Genomic DNA, 18786 nt, shown 5'->3' on the forward strand with positions numbered 1-18786 from the left:
AATAAATAATCATATTTGTAAACGAGATGAATTAGCATAAAAAAAACTTTCAATGATTATTCATTTTGCGAAAAATTTCCGTTGGTTCAATATTAGGATTCGAATTTCAAAACGGGTCGGATTTTGGAACCCAATTTTGACGGATGTTACAGCTCACACATCTCAAATAACATTATATCAAAAGTAATACTTTGGTAACTTGAGTATGCAACTTATTTTATCTCAACGGTAAAAGAGTAGCTACGGCATAAGTCAAGGAAATCAGTTTTTATAACCGACTGTCATACAAATTTCATGGGATGAATGTTTTACTAATTGAAAACACTTGTTAGCTTCTGAAAATTTAAACAATTTTAAGTGCTAATTAATACACAATAATATTAACATTCAGAAGCATCCTACTCGTACTAATAATCATCATGGACTTCATTTTCATTTCTTCAAACATTCCTACAACTGTTCTATTTTGTCTCTGTATTTATCTACTAGTTAGTTCTGGTGTAGCAACCTTCAAGATGCCTGAAAATGTGACGATTCCAGCTGTGATAGCGTTTGGAGATTCGATCTTAGATCAGGGAAATAACAACTACATTCCGACATTCATAAGGGCAAACTTCCCTCCGTACGGGGTGAACTTTTTGGGTGGAAAAGCAACGGGAAGGTTCTCCAACGCGAAGACGCCTGTAGACTTGATCGGTACGTCTCCATGATATTATTTGGCTAAGAAACGTATATCTCAAAGTAACACAAAAGTATTAAGATGTGTTATTATAAAAGCACACATTGTAAAGAAAGACATCTGATTCTCATATCACCATTTACTCTTTTAGTACTACTTTATAAAAGTGTTATTCCAAACTCTACTAAAATTTAAAATTAACCACACATTGACAAAATTTACCTAAGAGCATGTGCACTACGTGTCTAGTAATATAACACATCATTCTTGTAGTTTTCACAACATCATCAAATATAACATGAGAAAGAAAAAAGAAAAAAAAAGAAAAAAGAAAAGAAAACCACGCAACCCTACCCGTCCGTAGCTGTGCATAGCCACGGACACCACCATCAAAAACCATCCATAGACGTAGCACCACAATAGACCGGAATCTTATCAAAAGTCCTATTCTCAAAATTCTAACGCATTACAAACGGATGCGCCGTCAGTAAACCGTTACCCCAAACTGACGAAACCCAGTTTTTTCCACGCATGTATTTCGTCGGCACTGTCAGTGTAACCCGAGAAGTGGATTTCGTCAGTAATCTAATTTACCTCTTCCATTTCATATTTTTTTTTAGATTTTGTCGGTGTCCATTATAGCTCGATCGATAATTGCTCACGGTTATGGTCTGTTGGTAATTATTCGTTGATGATACTCCTTTGTTTAATAGTGATTCTTCTATTTATGCCATAAAAGTCGTCAGCTCAACGACAAGCCATTGAAAATGGTCAAAGATATATAGTGTGATTGAAGAAGTTACGAAATATATATCACCTACACTAAGGCCGGTGCCACATCATCTTCAATAGCGTCCTCTGGGCTCCACCAGCCACCACTACTAAAAACTGTCTTGTTTCCGACCAAGGTTTTTGTCGGAAAACTGTTGAAAAACGGTGTTTTCGACCAATTTCCGACAGAAATACGTTTGTCGGAAAAAAACCCTTGTAGGAAAATATTTCCGACAAGTATCCGACTAAATTGGCGACAAATTTCCGACAAAAAACGAAGTTACTATTTCCGACAAAGTCCCGACCACAATTTTCCTACAGCTTTCCGACCACCGTTTTCCTACTATTTTCCGACCAAAAGGTTCCTACAGCTTTCCGACCACCGTGTACCTATCGTTTTCCGACAACCATGTTCCTAGTGTTTATATATATACATACACATACACATACATATAGACACAAGCAAATACATTCACATGTATATATATAGTTCAATATAATTGAATAAAAAAATAAAGGTTTTAGTCGGAAAATTGTTGGAAATTTCCGACAACTTTCCAACCAATTTTTTTTCTTTTTTTTTGTAGTTTTTTTTTGTCGGAATTTAGTCGGAACTTTTCTTCAAATTTCCAACGACTTTTTTCTTTGTCGGTAAGCGGTCGGAAATTTGTTGCTAATATTTGACTTTTATTCTAGTCGGAAGTTTGTCGGTAAGTAGTCGGAGTTTCCGGTTGAATTTTTTTAGTCGGTAATTTTGGTAGAAAATCCTCAATTTTCTAGTAGTGGCACACCGCACGATTTAAAGGGGGGCGCCATGGGACACTAACGGGAAAAAATGGTTTGATCGAGGGTGTTTGGTCAAAGTTACCATTGAACGGTAACATTCAATTTAAAAAAAATTAATTTCAAACTTTATAAATTTCACCTATAAATATCTCACTTTTTTCCATAATTTTCATCCCTTCTACCTCAATCTTTATACAAAGTCTCTACACTTTTTTTATATAATCACACAATGTTTTCCAACAACCAAAACGTATGGGACCCGAGCCATCCGTTTTGGCAAAGTGCGCCAAACAATCCCAACGAGTATAAAGACCGTTATCGAAGAGATCCGCGTACGGGTGAACTTGGATATTATTCGATGCCACCTAGCACCCCAACTTCAGGCGAAATACATGTAGTTTTTATTTTCTAGTACCTTATTTTTTAACTTTGCATTTTTTAGGACTTTGTAATGTTTTTCTTTTATTTTAATGAAATTATGTTTTTTTTTAAATTTTCTAGTTATTAGAAATGGCATTTAATTTAAAAAAAATAAAATATATAAATATAAAAAAATAAGGTAATGATTACAGGGGCTTTATACCACACCCTGCAAGTTAAAGGAACGAGTCTTAAAGCCTCTAGTGTGACGTGGCGTTGACGTAGTGCTGAGGTGGCGTGATAAGCCCCTAGGGGCTTTATAGGGGTTTTATACCACACCCTCTAGCCTAGCCTTGGAAATAAAAAAAAAAAAAGACAAATCTTGAAATTTATTTTTTTTAACTATTTTTTCTTTTTTAACAGCATTCCCTATATTTTTTAGGATGGATACACCAATATTTTCAACTTGACCGCCATAATTTCGCCATGGGGACACACTTGAACAGTTAAAACTATGTCAAGTTAATGAATCTGTTATTTTATTTCAGCTGAGAAAATAAATGTTAAGGAGTATGTGCCACCATACTTGGACCCGTTCATAGAAGACGAAGATCTGATTACTGGTGTAAGCTTTGCCTCAGGAGCCACAGGACTCGATCCTCTCACATCAACCATAAATGTTAGTTTGCTATATATGCATGCATTTAATCATTTTCAAGTGATTTGCATACATACTGACATGTATGCATATCATATAATTAATTAGATGGTCATACCAATGGTGGATCAACTGGAAATGTTCTCAAATTACATTAGGAAACTTGAGATACTCGTGGGCAAAGCCGAAGCGAATATTATTCTGAATAACAGCTTGTTTTTGGTAGCAACGGGAAGTGATGATTTTGTTGATGATTACTTCACCTACCCGATGAGGAAAATTCAGTATGATTTATCTTCCTACACTAATTTTCTTGTAGCGGAAGCTTCCACTTTTATACAGGTGAATTTTTAGTCTTTTGTTTATGTAAAAGAAGAGAAGGTTAATTCATTAGATACAAAGGATCAACAAAAACATAGGATTAACTGAATCGGGTTTCGTTAACTTGTAATGTTCACTTAAAGCTATGATTATAAGACCGTCCGTACGTAGTGGGCGTCTTCTCCCCCCAAACACGCCCAAAAACGCCACCGCCCCCACCCCCGCCGGCGTGTTTGTGCGTTTTCTTTCAAAAAAAGTCCGGCCGCGTGTTTTGAATCACGTAGGAGAAGAAAGGGCTTCACCAATAATGCTTAATCTTCTTTTTTCTTGTCCAATAGTTTTTTTGTTGGTTTTTTTTATTTTATTTAATAATGCCCCACAATGCCCACATACCCACTACACCCATTTTAGAAAACGCCCCATAATGCCTCATTGCTGACTGTATTACCAAATGACGCAAAACGTCCAAAGGTGTGGTGTTAACCACTACACATGGTCTAAATAGGGTTATAATGCCTTCTTTAAGCTAAGGAACTACATGCATTTATACTTCACCTACCAGAATAGTGGTTTTTTTACCAACAAATTTCTTAGTTCTTGTGAGACTTGAACCCACATTTAGGTGTTTTAAAAGGCTTTACCTTGTCACATGACCACCAAACCCAATGGTAAAATCCAGATTAGTTAATATGAGTATCTTTATGTTCCTTATTTAGTTGGTTCCAATAGGATCCAGTGTCCACCCCCCCCCCCCAAAAAAAAAAAAAAAATATACTTCATATACAATGACATAAATAATTTGGAATGTAGTTGTAGTGGAGCGCCATCCGGGCTTCATGTCGAAAATCACGCTTCATACAGTGGCGGAGCTTAACCAAAAGTTTCAAGGGGGCGTAAAGTGATGGGACTCAAAAATTTTTTTCCTATCGTTATGTCTTGGGTCGGGTCAGGTTGGCTATTCGATTCAAGTCGGGTCAAATAATAATAGTTCCAAATAAAACAAACTGTATATTTACAAAACCACCCATCATTTATATACAAAGTTTATAAATATTTAGGATATAGAATTTAGGAAAAATAATCGGAGGGACGATCCTATATAATTTTAAAATTTTGGGACGAAAAATCAGAACTTATACACTTCTAACCGAAACATTGGGGTGGGCGGGTGCACCCCGTGCACGCACAATACTTCGCCACTGGCTCCATAGCGCCGGGGTACACCGCTCCCGGGAGCTATGGGCTTAAAAGTTTGAGGCCCGCGATGACTATAATGGCATTACTGGCGAGTTGTTTGATGTTTTGGACCATTGGTAGAGGAGTTATGGGGCTCCATCCACTACACACACATGTTATATAAAGCCTCAATTTCACATATTTTGCCATTTGTCACATAACCACATGGGGGCTCCATGCGGCTTGACCAGATGGTCTTATTTTTAAGCAGACAGTTGAGTTAAGTACAAAGTTTAACTGAAAGTAAATAGGTCAAAAGTTTATACTCTTAAACAAATGAATGTAGTTATAGTAATAGTATTTCAAGAGAAATATTTAACCTATTAAATCTTTTACAAAATTCTTAAATGAAAAAACATAAGCCATCTATTCTTTATATGTTTGGCGTATTGTTTTACAGGAATTGCACAGACTTGGAGCACGAAGGGTGGTTGTTATGAGTTTACCTCCAGTTGGGTGTATGCCAACTTCAATAACTGTTAATGGAGGCAAAAATAGATCGTGTTCAATAATGCACAACAATGCAGCTAAGTACTTCAACAAGAAGCTGTCTGCTGAGCTTCAATCTCTTAGATCCGGAAACCCTCCGGTGAATGTCGTCCTTGCTGACATTTACACCCCTTTACTTGACATAGTCAACAATCCACAATCCTATGGTAATTCATCTTTTTTTGGTATAAAGAAAATAGGTTGTCATTAGATTAGATTTGTTTAAAAAATGGGTTATTCTTTGGTTCCTTGGATTTCGAAATCTGCAACAATCCATTGGTTTTGTGTTTTTGCTATTGAAGTTTCAAGTTGAGGCTGTGACTTTGGTTCCTTAAACTTTGCATATTGCAACAACAAAAAGTGACTTCACTTGTTGTTCAGAATCTGTCGAAAGGTGAAGGCCCTACCTCAAATAGTGACTTCAACAAGACAAAACCACTTTGTTGATTGTAAAGTGCAAGAAACCAAAGTGGCTAACTAAGATAACTACTAACCCATGTTTCAAACACTTCCAAAAAAATAGCCAACTTATCAACATCCAAGTTGAAATAGTGTCGTTGCTAGCCCATTAATTTAGGGTTATCCCGATTTTTTTTTACCGCGTAATCATACACTAATAAATAAACGATAATAAATAAAGTAAAACAAATATCTAATGGATTTGGCAATCTTCTTATTTTTTTCATATCTTGAAATCGTTTCGTCACATCATCTTTTACTTTATCAAAAGTTTATTTTTCCACCTCACAAACCATAGCATTGTTCAAATATTCCTTGCGCATTCAATTGCGTAAATCCGCTTTGACAAACTTCAATTTTAGAAAACATCTTTCAATTGTTGAGACTGCAACCGGTAAAACCAAAGCTAACTTCACTACCCGATAAACCAAAGGACAAGAACTTTGTGTTCCGGTTTCCACCATAAGACAAACAAGATCACTTATTCAATTATAATATTATTTGCAAATGATTCCAGCCTAGCTGGTTGATGCATTGGAAATGATGGGGAAGGACTCCGGTTCGACTCTTGATCACACCCGAGTTTTCTACTACAGTGCATTTGCTCTAGAGGGTCGGCTCTTGTGGAGGGTGCAACTCCTGTCATGTGGCAGGAGGCTGGAAATTTTCTCGGGGACAACGTAATGCCCCTCTCGACCAGACGTGGGCCCGGTTAAGACAACATAGTCCTGGTAATGAGTGGTGGCGGGCCTGCGTCTTGTGGGTGTGAATTAGCCGTCTGTTGTGAAGTTCACCTGTCAAAAAAAATTTATAATATTATTTTGGGTCTTGAGCTAAGTTTATCAATTATATTTATGACCTCCTTTCAATTCTATTCGTGTTAATTTGGGCTTATTTTATTATCCGGACTTAATTATTCTACAAGATTTGGGTTATAAATGTTTGGGCTTATAAAAAAAATGGGATTTTAGTAATATCAAGTATCTTATTTTTCGGTTAGGGGTATCCTCGTAGTTTTTAGGGGTATCCATTGTATAAAACGGGAAAAAAAAACACTATAAATATGGGGTTGAGCCGTAGTCCGTGCTACGGCTCCTAACACTATATATGGTTCCGCCCTGAGTTGAAACCAACCTATTTCTAAAAATATTCCTTTATATGATTTTACTTCTTAAAAGTTGGTTTTGTTTAATTAACTTCATGTACTAAAAGAAGTTTGTATATGTATGTTTGTACCAATGCAACCAAATTTAGGGTTTGAGATTGTGGACAGAGGTTGTTGTGGCACAGGAAAGGTAGAAGTGAGCTGGATGTGTAATGCATTTGACGATATGTGCTCAAATATCTCTAACTATCTATTCTGGGATAGTTTTCATCCCACGGAGAAAGGTTATAGGATTATCGTTGATTATCTTCTCGAAAGATATGCTGATGATGTGCTCCGCCTTTGATTAGCACGCGACTTCATCACTCGAGTCGTATGCTTCTCTAATATACTTGTTTTCGGGTGGATACCAAATTCCACTTTCATAACTTACGAGTTTCATACACAGGATCTCTATATAAAAGCTGTAATATTTTTTTGGTGTTAACTTAAAGGAGTTTCTTTATCATGGTTATTGTTAGTTGCATTTTTAGGCATGTTTTATAGCAGTATATTAGTGAATTTGCACCACACATCATACATTTAACTTACTCATATCTCATTATTTTGTGCAACAGTTTAATTGGTGCACTAGAGTCTATTTTGGATCGTTTTTAATTTTTTGATTTGTGATTATGGACAAAACGTGCTTTTTAACGATTCAGTAATGCCGAACATGAGATAAATGCTACCAATCAACGAGTTAAAGTTAAAATAGGTTTTATGGATAACTATCTATGCTTACAAGTGAATTAGAAAAAAGCAATTTTATGTTGTTTCGGTACGAATCGATTTCAAGATAGTTAATTTTGGCTTTGTAACGGCTTTTTTATTTGTTGAATTGTGTTTCGTATAAGTATTGATTCATTTACTTATAAAGTCTGACTAAATTGTTAATTTTTAATTCCCAAATTTCCGACAGGGTTTTTTTCTTGGTTTTGATTCAAACGCTTGTGGGTGAAACGATTATGAGATCTAATTTTTTAATGGTTTGTTTGTGTTTTTACTGATCTTAAATCTTGAATCTTTATATATTAGTTTGGTAATGAAACTGGCTAGTTTGTTATTATCATAATAAAGTTATTCAAGTTTTAAACTCAAATAGTATTAATTTTTTATTAAAGAAACAATTAACGGTTTGGTTTGTGTATGAATTTAAATTCGTTATAGATCACATAATCTAGTGAAACATTCGAAACGGTGTGAGTATTAATTATAATAGATACTCTTATCGCACAACATCTTTATAATAGACACTCTTATCACGCAGCGAGCGACGCGACCTCAGGGTGTCGGGTTGGCTCTAATCAACAATGACGTTTTGTTAGACATTAGATAGTGTGACTCGATGTCTAGCATTGATATAAACCATTTAGCTAAAGAATCATTGCGCTATAATTCTTAATGATTGTAAGCCAAATCAAGAAATTGCCTTGATGTTGGAATTAACTTTCATATATCTGTATTCTCTATTAATAATCGTAAGCCAAATGAAATCAAGAAATTTCCTTGATGTTGGAATTAACTTTTCATATTTAAATTCTCTAACACATTGAATAACGTTTTTAGTTTGCAATTAAAAATCCCAAATTATTAGTAATTTTATGTTTAATATGTCCTCTTTTAAAAATTAATTGTAATATGTATCCACGAAGACACAAACCATACTTCCATTCATACTAGTCATAGTATGTCAAAGTAGGTTTACTTTATTATTTATTTGTTGTATTTGACCCCCAACACTTAAATGAAACGTTTTTATGTGTAGCAATAATTTTGCTTGCAATCTTAGTTCTTTGAAAGTCACCGGGGGCCCTAGGACCGATAACAAACTTATTTGTCGTTGTTTGAGACGTAGAACCGGTGATGCATAATTACAGGTTCTATGGGCAATTATGGTGGGTAGACCTGGGTGAGAAGTGGGTTCAGATCTAGTGACTTAATCTGTCTGTTGTTTTATCAGCTTAGGAAGTTCATATTTAGTGATTGGCGGTGATATGGATGATACATGTAGGTTTCTTGTTGTTGTTCATTGGTTTAGAAGCTAATTGTGATTTGCTCATGTTGAAGATATGTTGAAGATATGGTGGTTTATATTCGTGGTGGCAACCGGGAGAGCAGGTGTGTATGTGTGAGTGGGGGGTGTGCATGTGTGTGAAAATTTAGGGTTTTGTCACACGCTGATTTTCGACATCTGCGAAAGTGTGTCGCGAGGTGTGGCCAGAGCGACAATCGTTACATTCAATCGAGTAAACAACATATTTAAGACATAAAAGGATGTTCATCCATACATTCGTTTTGAAACCATAATTTACAATACAAACATCTTGTTCAAATAAAACAACTACAACTTTAACACCGTTGTTCAAAGTTTAAAAGCAGTTCCACACAACATGATTGTCACAACCCCCGATCCCTAATCCCCAGGAACGGACGGCCGTGATCCAGTTTCGGTGGTATCTGGTATTGTCTAATTTGGCAGCGGAATTTTTCATCAGGACCGTAGTTAGGAAATATTTTATCAGAGTAAGACCACCATATTTTCATAATATTAAACACATGGGATAAAACCCAAGTTTTGCGGTACACACATTTTCATAGGAATAAATCCTATTTTATTTAATAAAAACATCTATTTTATTTTAGGTAACTTTATAGCCACTTTTCCAAGCCTTCAGTGCTCTCCAGCTGGCTTTTATTGGCTTCACACTAAGTTACCTGAAACACGTGTTTAAAACATTTTATCAGCAAGAAATACTGGTGAGTGAATCCCAGTTTAATCAAGAAACACTTTATCAATTAAAGCAGTATCGAGGACGATTACAATGTTTATGTCTACACAATTACTCCATTTGGTACTATCAACCCTGACTTGTGGGTCATATTACCCATTGGCTAACTCATTGTCCAATGGTAACGTATTGTCATCCCGACTTACTACTCGCAAGTAGTACAAATTTTGTATACAAAACCCCAACATACCGGCAGTAATTGAAGAACTACAAAGACTCAATCACCGCTTAATCACATTGTAAAACATTTAAGGTTTTGTAAATTATTCCAAAAACATTAACAAAAAGAGGATAAACTCACATTGCTATTATAGGGCTTTCCTTTGTGATTCCCTGGTTATAATCTAATTGAATAAACAATGCACACGCGTTAGTATAATAACCCATTTTAACATTAGTAATCCCCGAGACGGTATTCCAACGACTACGTCGGGCAGAACCACGACAGTCGTTACGGAACCCTAGATCAATCGGGCAGAGTATCTAATACGTATCCAGGGGTTATGATACTTACAACGAGGCAGAGCTTCGCTAATTAGGGGGGTATAATGCCCGAGTATAATAACTCTAATTCAAAATTTTGAGAGTGAGAATGAATTGTGAACGAATTGAAATGGACAGCCGATGCCTCCTTTATATAGTGCCTGAACCTGGGTCTCTTGCGGCCCGCGTAACATAAGCACAAAGCTTACGCGGCCCGCGTCAAAGCTGGGTCAACGCGTAGCTGTGCTGAGTCGACAACTAGCTTAGCCGGGTGTTGAGACACGTGGCCGCACCGGGCTGTGCCACCTTTTTAGTCCCTCGCGGCCCGCGTAAAGGTTGAGGTGGGTCTACGCGGCCCGCCTCAACTTACTATTTCTTGTTTTTCATTTATTTTTAATAATATATTGTATTTCGAGCTCGGTTTTTACATTCTGGGTGTATTTTAGGAAGTGTAGGGGTGTCAGGGGTGTTTTAGGAGGGTTGCTATATTTTGGGTACAAGTCCTGGATTATTTAATAAAATATATAGTGCACTCACATTAAGTATAGTGACCCAATTCTACTTTATCCCTACGTCACGAGACAGAACCCCAACGAATTTAGACAGAGCCTTGACATACGTTACAGGGCCCTACGTCAATCGAACAGGGCATCAGTGATCAGGGGTTACAATACTTAAAACGGGGTAGGGCTTTGGAGTTTTATATGGGTAGATTACTAAAAGAAAATGGGTTAAGCTATATCACAGAGAGAGAAAAGAAAATTATGAGTAAGATGGTAGGTTGGATATCACCATCTATTTATACCAAATTGAAACTTCGGGATCAATTCGTTGGGGTACAACTAAACTTTGAAGAGGTACAACTAAAGATTTATCAGTTAGGTATGTATTCCTGTCATTTCAAATTTAAGGGTTCCGAATGGTATATCTTAGTAGAATTATAGGGGAAAAAGAGTTCTTGTAAGTATATCTAGTCATGGTTACTCTTATCTTTTCAAGAGGTAAAACGACTCTTCATAAGTTTTTAGATGTTTTGTGTCTTAGCACAACTTTTGGCTACAGGCTTCCTAATGCATTAATAATCGCAAAGAGAAATCTTATACTTTCCATGGAGTCCCAACTTATAGGGTTCCCTTCGTTCATCTTGTCGCACGAGTTTCGAGACTGATGATCAAACGAAATAGTGTTTGATATCGTAATTATAGACGTATACGAGAGATTCCTGATAAATAAATCTAAAATTATCATTGACCTAATTGTCAATCAATATGGTCTTTGCATTTCCTCATAGATGTACATATCTATATGGTCATATATTTCACGTAATGTAATATACACACCATTCATCAGGTCAGTGTATTTAACAGATTAATATTTCCAAAAACAGGTCAAACATCAAGTCAGGGTACTATTTAGGGAATTTCATTATCATAACATATACCCCATCTCACCCGGTCTCGCCGGAGAGGTACCCCCTTCTCACCCGGACAAGCTGGAGTGTATACCACATCATACCCAAACTTGCCGGAGAGGTAGTTATCATTGTATTTCCCATAAATAGAATTTTCTCAATAATAATTTCAGAAGTACATCATTTATCATGGCTTGTATCAAGGAACAAGGAAATTAGTATTCTCATGATGGATCATATACTAGAACCGAGTAGTATCAATAAACAAGAAATAACAGTGGCCAGTTGTTATCGCTTATTTATCATACTTGCACTGTTCTACTCATCATCCTCACGGGATACCAATAACCATCACACTTTATCTATGCAATTAATTGGCTTATCTCAAAGCTTTATACTAAGGCATTTTTCTTAGATTCAAGTCTAAATATTGTCCTGGTTGTTACCAGTGAATATCAATATCCTAACTCTTTCATTTAAGCATAGATATTATTATGGTTGTGGTTTTCTTTTGGAAAATGGAGTTTCAAATATATCATTGTCTCCATTGATACTATAGCTAGATTCAATGTAATAAGTATGCTTATAGCTAACTCTATTCATGCTTATATGAGATTCCGATGCACGAAATATTTTATTGAGACAGATGGTATTTTAAAACATAATACGTTTCAGGATTTGTTCTTATATGACTTCATGTTTTCATAAGAATCACCAATGATATTTTCTCTTATGTTTATCTTACAGAAGATATTTGATTATTATATTGTGTATACCATCAAGAGATTCTATTATGTATATACATATATATATTTATTATTTGGAAACAAACGAAATTTTCAAATCTCTAGTTTAATAGTTAAACTTACGTAATACACACACATATATGTATGATATTAAGTTATTTTATAATATCTTTAACAATACAACTATATAATTGATGGTACCAATCATCGAGCTCATTCCCATTACTTTATTTATCCTTTTATAATAGTATAAATTTCTTGTCAAATATACTATTTTGGAATTAAAAGTTTAGGGAAATAATTTACTAAATTTTCTGGACTTATAAGAACAATTTCATTTTTAACTAATGGGTTAAACTATACCAGGCTTACTATTTATATTACCTTAATAATTTCTGCTCAAGTAACCATCTATATATTTATTCCAATTATCACATTCCTACCTTTTCCTTTATAAGAATCCATTATAATATATTTTTAAGATTTAAAGGCATTATGCATATGTGACTCATGACATGGTATTTATGGGTTACCCAGAGATATATGTACTATATATAAATTACTTTCTGTAATTGAAAACTTTAGTTATAACAATATAGCGGGTATATATATATATATAAAATTTAATATATATTGTATAAACTTAAAACACATAACATTTATGATTATTTTGCCCTCTGTAGCTTACTTCATCCCATACTATCAAAGTATGTCTATTTTATATTCAAAATATGTTAAGAAATATATATACAAGATTTATTTTTCAAGTGTTTAACTAAATAGATCTTGTATAGATTCACGTAACCTACTTTATAAACTTTATTTGTGTCACGGGTACATCACTGATATTTTATTACCATAGTTATTTTATGAGAATCTCCATCTCCATTATTTAACTAATCATAATTCAATCTCATCTCTTACTTCTTTATTATAATCTTTTTAAAGTATGAGAACTTCGAAACTACTGAGGTAAGTTTAACATCCAATTTATCAACTCAACTCATTTATTAGTACTGTATTATTTAATTATTATACATCAACCAGCTGACTTGAATATTTTTTTTTCTTTATAACTTAGGATACACAATCCTATAATTAATATGACTGGTAAATCTTAAAATCTTATATCAATTATTTCCAGGCATAAGACCTATTCTGAACATACCTTGGTATTAAAGATTTGTAGAAATGTTTTCAATGTTTAGTTAGGCCTTTCTACATAGTCCAACTAACCCAAATCTAAAAAAATTTAGATGATTTTATTTAATCATGACTACCCATCATATTCATTTAACCATTTATTTTATCGCTAAGTAGCTTCGTGATCTTCTTTATATAGCTTTCAATATCGATAGATAAGTCATCCTTATGAAAACAACTACGATATCATTTTTTTTTTAAAGCTAAAAGTGATATAATTCAGCTAGGATTATATTTACTGTATTTTAGAGTAGCTACATAATTAGTCATAACTAATTATAAAAATTAATTATTTTACATAGTTATGTAAAATAGTTATATAATTTAACGGTAGCTATGTATTAGCTAAATTAGCTAATCCGACATGACATGAATTTAAAAGTTAATACAATAAAATTGATATAATTAGCTAACTAATTTACATAATTTAAAAGCTAATATATAGCTAATTAAATTAATTTTTCAACTGGTTACAAACCAGAAGGAATAAAGTAAAGTGCGAAATTAATACACCTAGGTTTCAAAACTGGCTTTGGCTTGATCCACTAAAGCAATCTTTAATTTTTTTTTTTTAAATCCTTTCGGTTAATTTAATAGCTTTGGTTTTAAAAATTAATTTGAAACAATATTATTAAAACCACAAAGTTTTAAAGCTTTATACCATATATTTCAATATGTATTTTAAGCCAAAGTAAATGATTGGTTCCAAAAGAAAGTCATGAACATGATTGCTTTGTTAACAACTAACTTAGTTTGATGTATATTGTAATGTTATTTGAGTAGGTGGTATTAATTATCACGGACAAATTTCTAGTATAAATATTTGGGTACAATCATAAAAATAGATTGATTAAAAACGGCGAACATTGCGACTTATATATATATATATATATGTATATTTATTGCAACTACAACTGGGGTTCAAAATATACTAGGAATTATGCATTCATAACTTATTTTAGTCTATTTAGGTTATAGGAGTATTATGTTCAACATACTTTTATGTATGGTTTTATTCTATCTTTTTCTTTTACTAGGTTGTTTATTTAATGGGCAAAATTTCTTTTAAAATTTCTGGCTCATAGGTGGCATGGGTGCTGGTACTGGTTTTGCGGTTCAACTATTTAATATAAGTTAATATTTACTTCTGTAGTGGCAAACATATGGAGATTTACCCATTGTTTATCTTCCCATGGTAGGTTATTGCCTGTTTCCCGAGTTTGTGCATTTGTTTCCTTATTAATTATTACTTCCTTTGGTTGTGACTTCTTTATTTTCTTTATTTTCTCTTGACTTTTTTTTTCTTCTAGTAATCCTACTTCTCTTTTTAGTGGTAAATAGTTTCTCAGACTGTGCCTTACGAATAAAAATTCCCTTCTCAGTATCTGCTGAGTATCCTGAGGGATTTGGTTGAAGTGATGTTCCCTTATTTTTACTTCTTAAAAACATTAACTATTAACTCTCTTTTATACCGATTGTACAAACCATCAGACCCATTTTTTTAATGGTGTATTATAACGTATGTTTATTAGAAGTATACTATACTACAACGTGTATATTATTTTACATACAATTAATATTGTATATTAACACGATTTCTGGATTTAAGGTCAATTCAGGAATTTACCATAATCTATACCACCATTCATAAGGATAGATCATGGTATAGATCATGAAGTCTATGAATCAACTAAAATAACATACTTTTATTTATTTAAGGTGGATACATAATGTTATTCGATTTCTTACGTAAGTTTACCATAAATTATGATTTTAGATTTAATATCTAAAATTTATACCCATGATCTATGAATATTTTTACAAAATGAACGTGTATTAATATTTCCTAGTAAGGTTGATATACACATAGTAGTATATACACACACACACATACATATATATATATATATATATATATATATATATATATATATATATATATATATATATATATATTACGGTACATTCATTTATTTTTAAAAAGAGATCTCACTCAAGGTGATACCTTAGGTTACTAATTGTATAAGAGTGTAGTATAATACATCTGCCGAGGTAGCCTATGGGTACGTCTAGTCATATTGGTTACTCATACTCTGAACTCAAAACATAAAAACCATAATATAAATATTAAGATTTATCTACACAGAATAACACATAAATTGTTATATTAATTTCCTAACACAAAATTTAAAACTTAAGTGTCAGCAGAACACTTCTTTGCCTTGAACAAGTGGCATAGCTCTGATACCACCTTCTGTCACAACCCCCGATCCCTAATCCCTAGGAACGGGCGGCCGTGATCCAGTTTCGGTGGTATCTGGTATTGTCTAATTTGGCAGCGGAATTTTTCATCAGGACCGTAGTTAGGAAATATTTTATCAGAGTAAGACCACCATATTTTCATAATATTAAACACATGGAATAAAACCCAAGTTTTGCGGTACACACATTTTCATAGGAATAAATCCTATTTTATTTAATAAAAACATCTATTTTATTTTAGGTAACTTTATAGCCACTTTTCCAAGCCTTCAGTGCTCTCCAGCTGGCTTTTATTGGCTTCACACTAAGTTACCTGAAACACGTGTTTAAAACATTTTATCAGCAAGAAATACTGGTGAGTGAATCCCAGTTTAATCAAGAAACATTTTATCGATTAAAGCACTATCGAGGATGATTACAATGTTTATGTCTACACAATTACTCCATTTGGTACTATCAATCCTGACTTGTGGGTCATATTACCCATTGGCTAACTCATTGTCCAATGGTAACGTATTGTCATCCCGACTTACTACTCGCAAGTAGTACAAATTTTGTATACAAAACCCCAACATACCGGCAGTAACTGAAGAACTACAAAGACTCAATCACCGCTTAATCACATTGTAAAACATTTAAGGTTTTGTAAATTATTCCAAAAACATTAACAAAAAGAGGATAAACTCACATTGCTATTATAGGGCTTTCCTTTGTGATTCCCTGGTTATAATCTAATTGAATAAACAATGCACACGCGTTAGTATAATAACCCATTTTAACATTAGTAATACCCTCCCCGAGACGGTATTCCAACGACTACGTCGGGCAGAACCACGACAGTCGTTACGGAACCCTAGATCAATCGGGCAGAGTATCTAATACCTATCCAGGGGTTATGATACTTACAACGAGGCAGAGCTTCGCTAATTAGGGGGGTATAATGCCCGAGTATAATAACTCTAATTCAAAATTTTGAGAGTGAGAATGAATTGTGAACGAATTGAAATGGACAGCCGATGCCTCCTTTATATAGTGTCTGAACCTGGGTCTCTCGCGGCCCGCGTAACATAAGCACAATGCTTACGCGGCCCGCGTCAAAGCTGGGTCAACGCGTAGCTGTGCTGAGTCGACAACTAGCTTAGCCGGGTGTTGGGACACGTGGCCGCACCGGGCTGTGCCACCTTTTTAGTCCCTCGCGGCCCGCGTAAAGGTTGGGGTGGGTCTACGCGGCCCGCCTCAACTTACTATTTCTTGTTTTTCATTTATTTTTAATAATATATTGTATTTCGAGCTCGGTTTTTACATTCTGGGTGTATTTTAGGAAATGTAGGGGTGTTAGGGGTGTTTTAGGAGGGTTGCTATATTTTGCGTACAAGTCCTGGATTATTTAATAAAATATATAGTGCATTCACATTAAGTATAGTGACCCAATTCTACTTTATCCCTACGTCACGAGACAGAACCCCAACGAATTTAGACAGAGCCTTGACATACGTTACGGGGCCCTACGTCAATCGAACAGGGCATCAGTGATCAAGGGTTACAATACTTAAAACGGGGTAGGGCTTTAGAGTTTGATATGGGTAGATTACTAAAAGAAAATGGGTTAAGCTATATCACAGAGAGAGGAAAGAAAATTATGAGTAAGATGGTAGGTTGGATATCACCATCTATTTATACCAAATTGAAACTTCGGGATCAAGGTTCCACGTATACTTTCATTAAATATGACATGCCACACGTCCATTTGCATTAGAATGTTGATTATTTTATTTATTTATTATTTTTTATATATGACTTCATACGTGATGTTGATGATGATTTTTATTTTTATTATTTATTTATATATATATATATATATATATATATATTACTTTAACTGCTTCACTTATTTGGTGCTTATAACTTCTAAAATATGACGTTTTATAAAACAATGAATATGTCTTTTGAACAAGAATATTTTTATCTACATTTTGAATCAAGTTTCATTAAAAACGGAGTAGGTTCAAATATAATATATTTTTATAAATTAGTTATTAAATGGTAACTACGCTTGCCCAAAATATCTCATATTTCCATGGGTCAATTTACCCATTATGCATTCTTTTAATAACATAAGTTTTTATATATTTTATTTAAATAAGAATTTTGGGAATGTTACAATGGTAATTGAAAACGGATGACATCTCAAAAGCTTGAGTTCTTGATAACAACTCGAACATATTTTTCCAAAGCCGTCCACTAATCTCCTGTAATACATGTTAGTTTTGAAAACGTCAACAAAATTTGGGAAATTCATGTTATTTAGTTTTTGCATCAAATAAGTCTCCAAAACATTTGAAGTAGTAAATTCGTTTTGTATAGTATGATGAAAATCGTGTGATCATCAGTGTTTTGCAAGGACACTAATCTGTATGCCAGAATAGGAGGCGACTAAACCTTGGCAATTTATCGCCTGTCTCAATGACAGTAGTTTGGACACAAAGGCACTCTTAACGATCGCCGTTATCATTGCCGTTAAGAGTGGGGCTTGCCAAAACCTAAATAGATCTATTCGTTTGTTCTTCGGTACTTCTTTATTCATTAATGGTCCCTTTATTTTAAACACATATCCGCATGTGATAAAAATATTTTCATGGTAAGCATCATACTATTTGTAATATGTATACATCCCCGAAAGTTTAAAACTATAAACATTCAAAATAAAAGGGGGTAACATGAACTCACAAATTTGCGTTCCGTGCAAATCTCTATTAGATTCATGGTTCGTCGTTTGTTTCTCGACCTACAAGTGTTCTAATCTCGTTAGGCACTTAGGTTTGTGTTTGTTTTTCGTACAAGTATTTCATCTTGAATTTTTTTTAGTTTCTCGTAATCGTTTGTTTTCTTTGTTTATGTGTTCATATATATATATATATATATATATATATATATATAGGGTTGAGTTCATTTCATAACTCTAAATAACTACAGAAATTTCAGAACT

The 18786-nt window shown here is 34.0% G+C and overlaps 1 protein-coding gene across 1 annotated transcript; it reads left to right on the forward strand.

The window, feature by feature from the left end:
• Positions 1-334: 334 nt before the first annotated feature.
• LOC110869399 (GDSL esterase/lipase EXL3-like) lies at positions 335-7406 on the forward strand. Its single transcript, XM_022118656.2, has 5 exons — positions 335-696; positions 3145-3275; positions 3363-3596; positions 5212-5467; positions 7014-7406. The coding sequence occupies exons 1-5, from the start codon at positions 420-422 to the stop codon at positions 7208-7210; spliced, it is 1095 nt and encodes a 364-aa protein (XP_021974348.2). The 5' UTR covers positions 335-419; the 3' UTR covers positions 7211-7406.
• The last annotated feature ends 11380 nt before the right edge of the window (positions 7407-18786 follow it).

Source organism: Helianthus annuus, chromosome 6 (assembly GCF_002127325.2).
Source record: "Helianthus annuus cultivar XRQ/B chromosome 6, HanXRQr2.0-SUNRISE, whole genome shotgun sequence".
NCBI classification, from domain to species: Eukaryota; Viridiplantae; Streptophyta; class Magnoliopsida; order Asterales; family Asteraceae; genus Helianthus; species Helianthus annuus.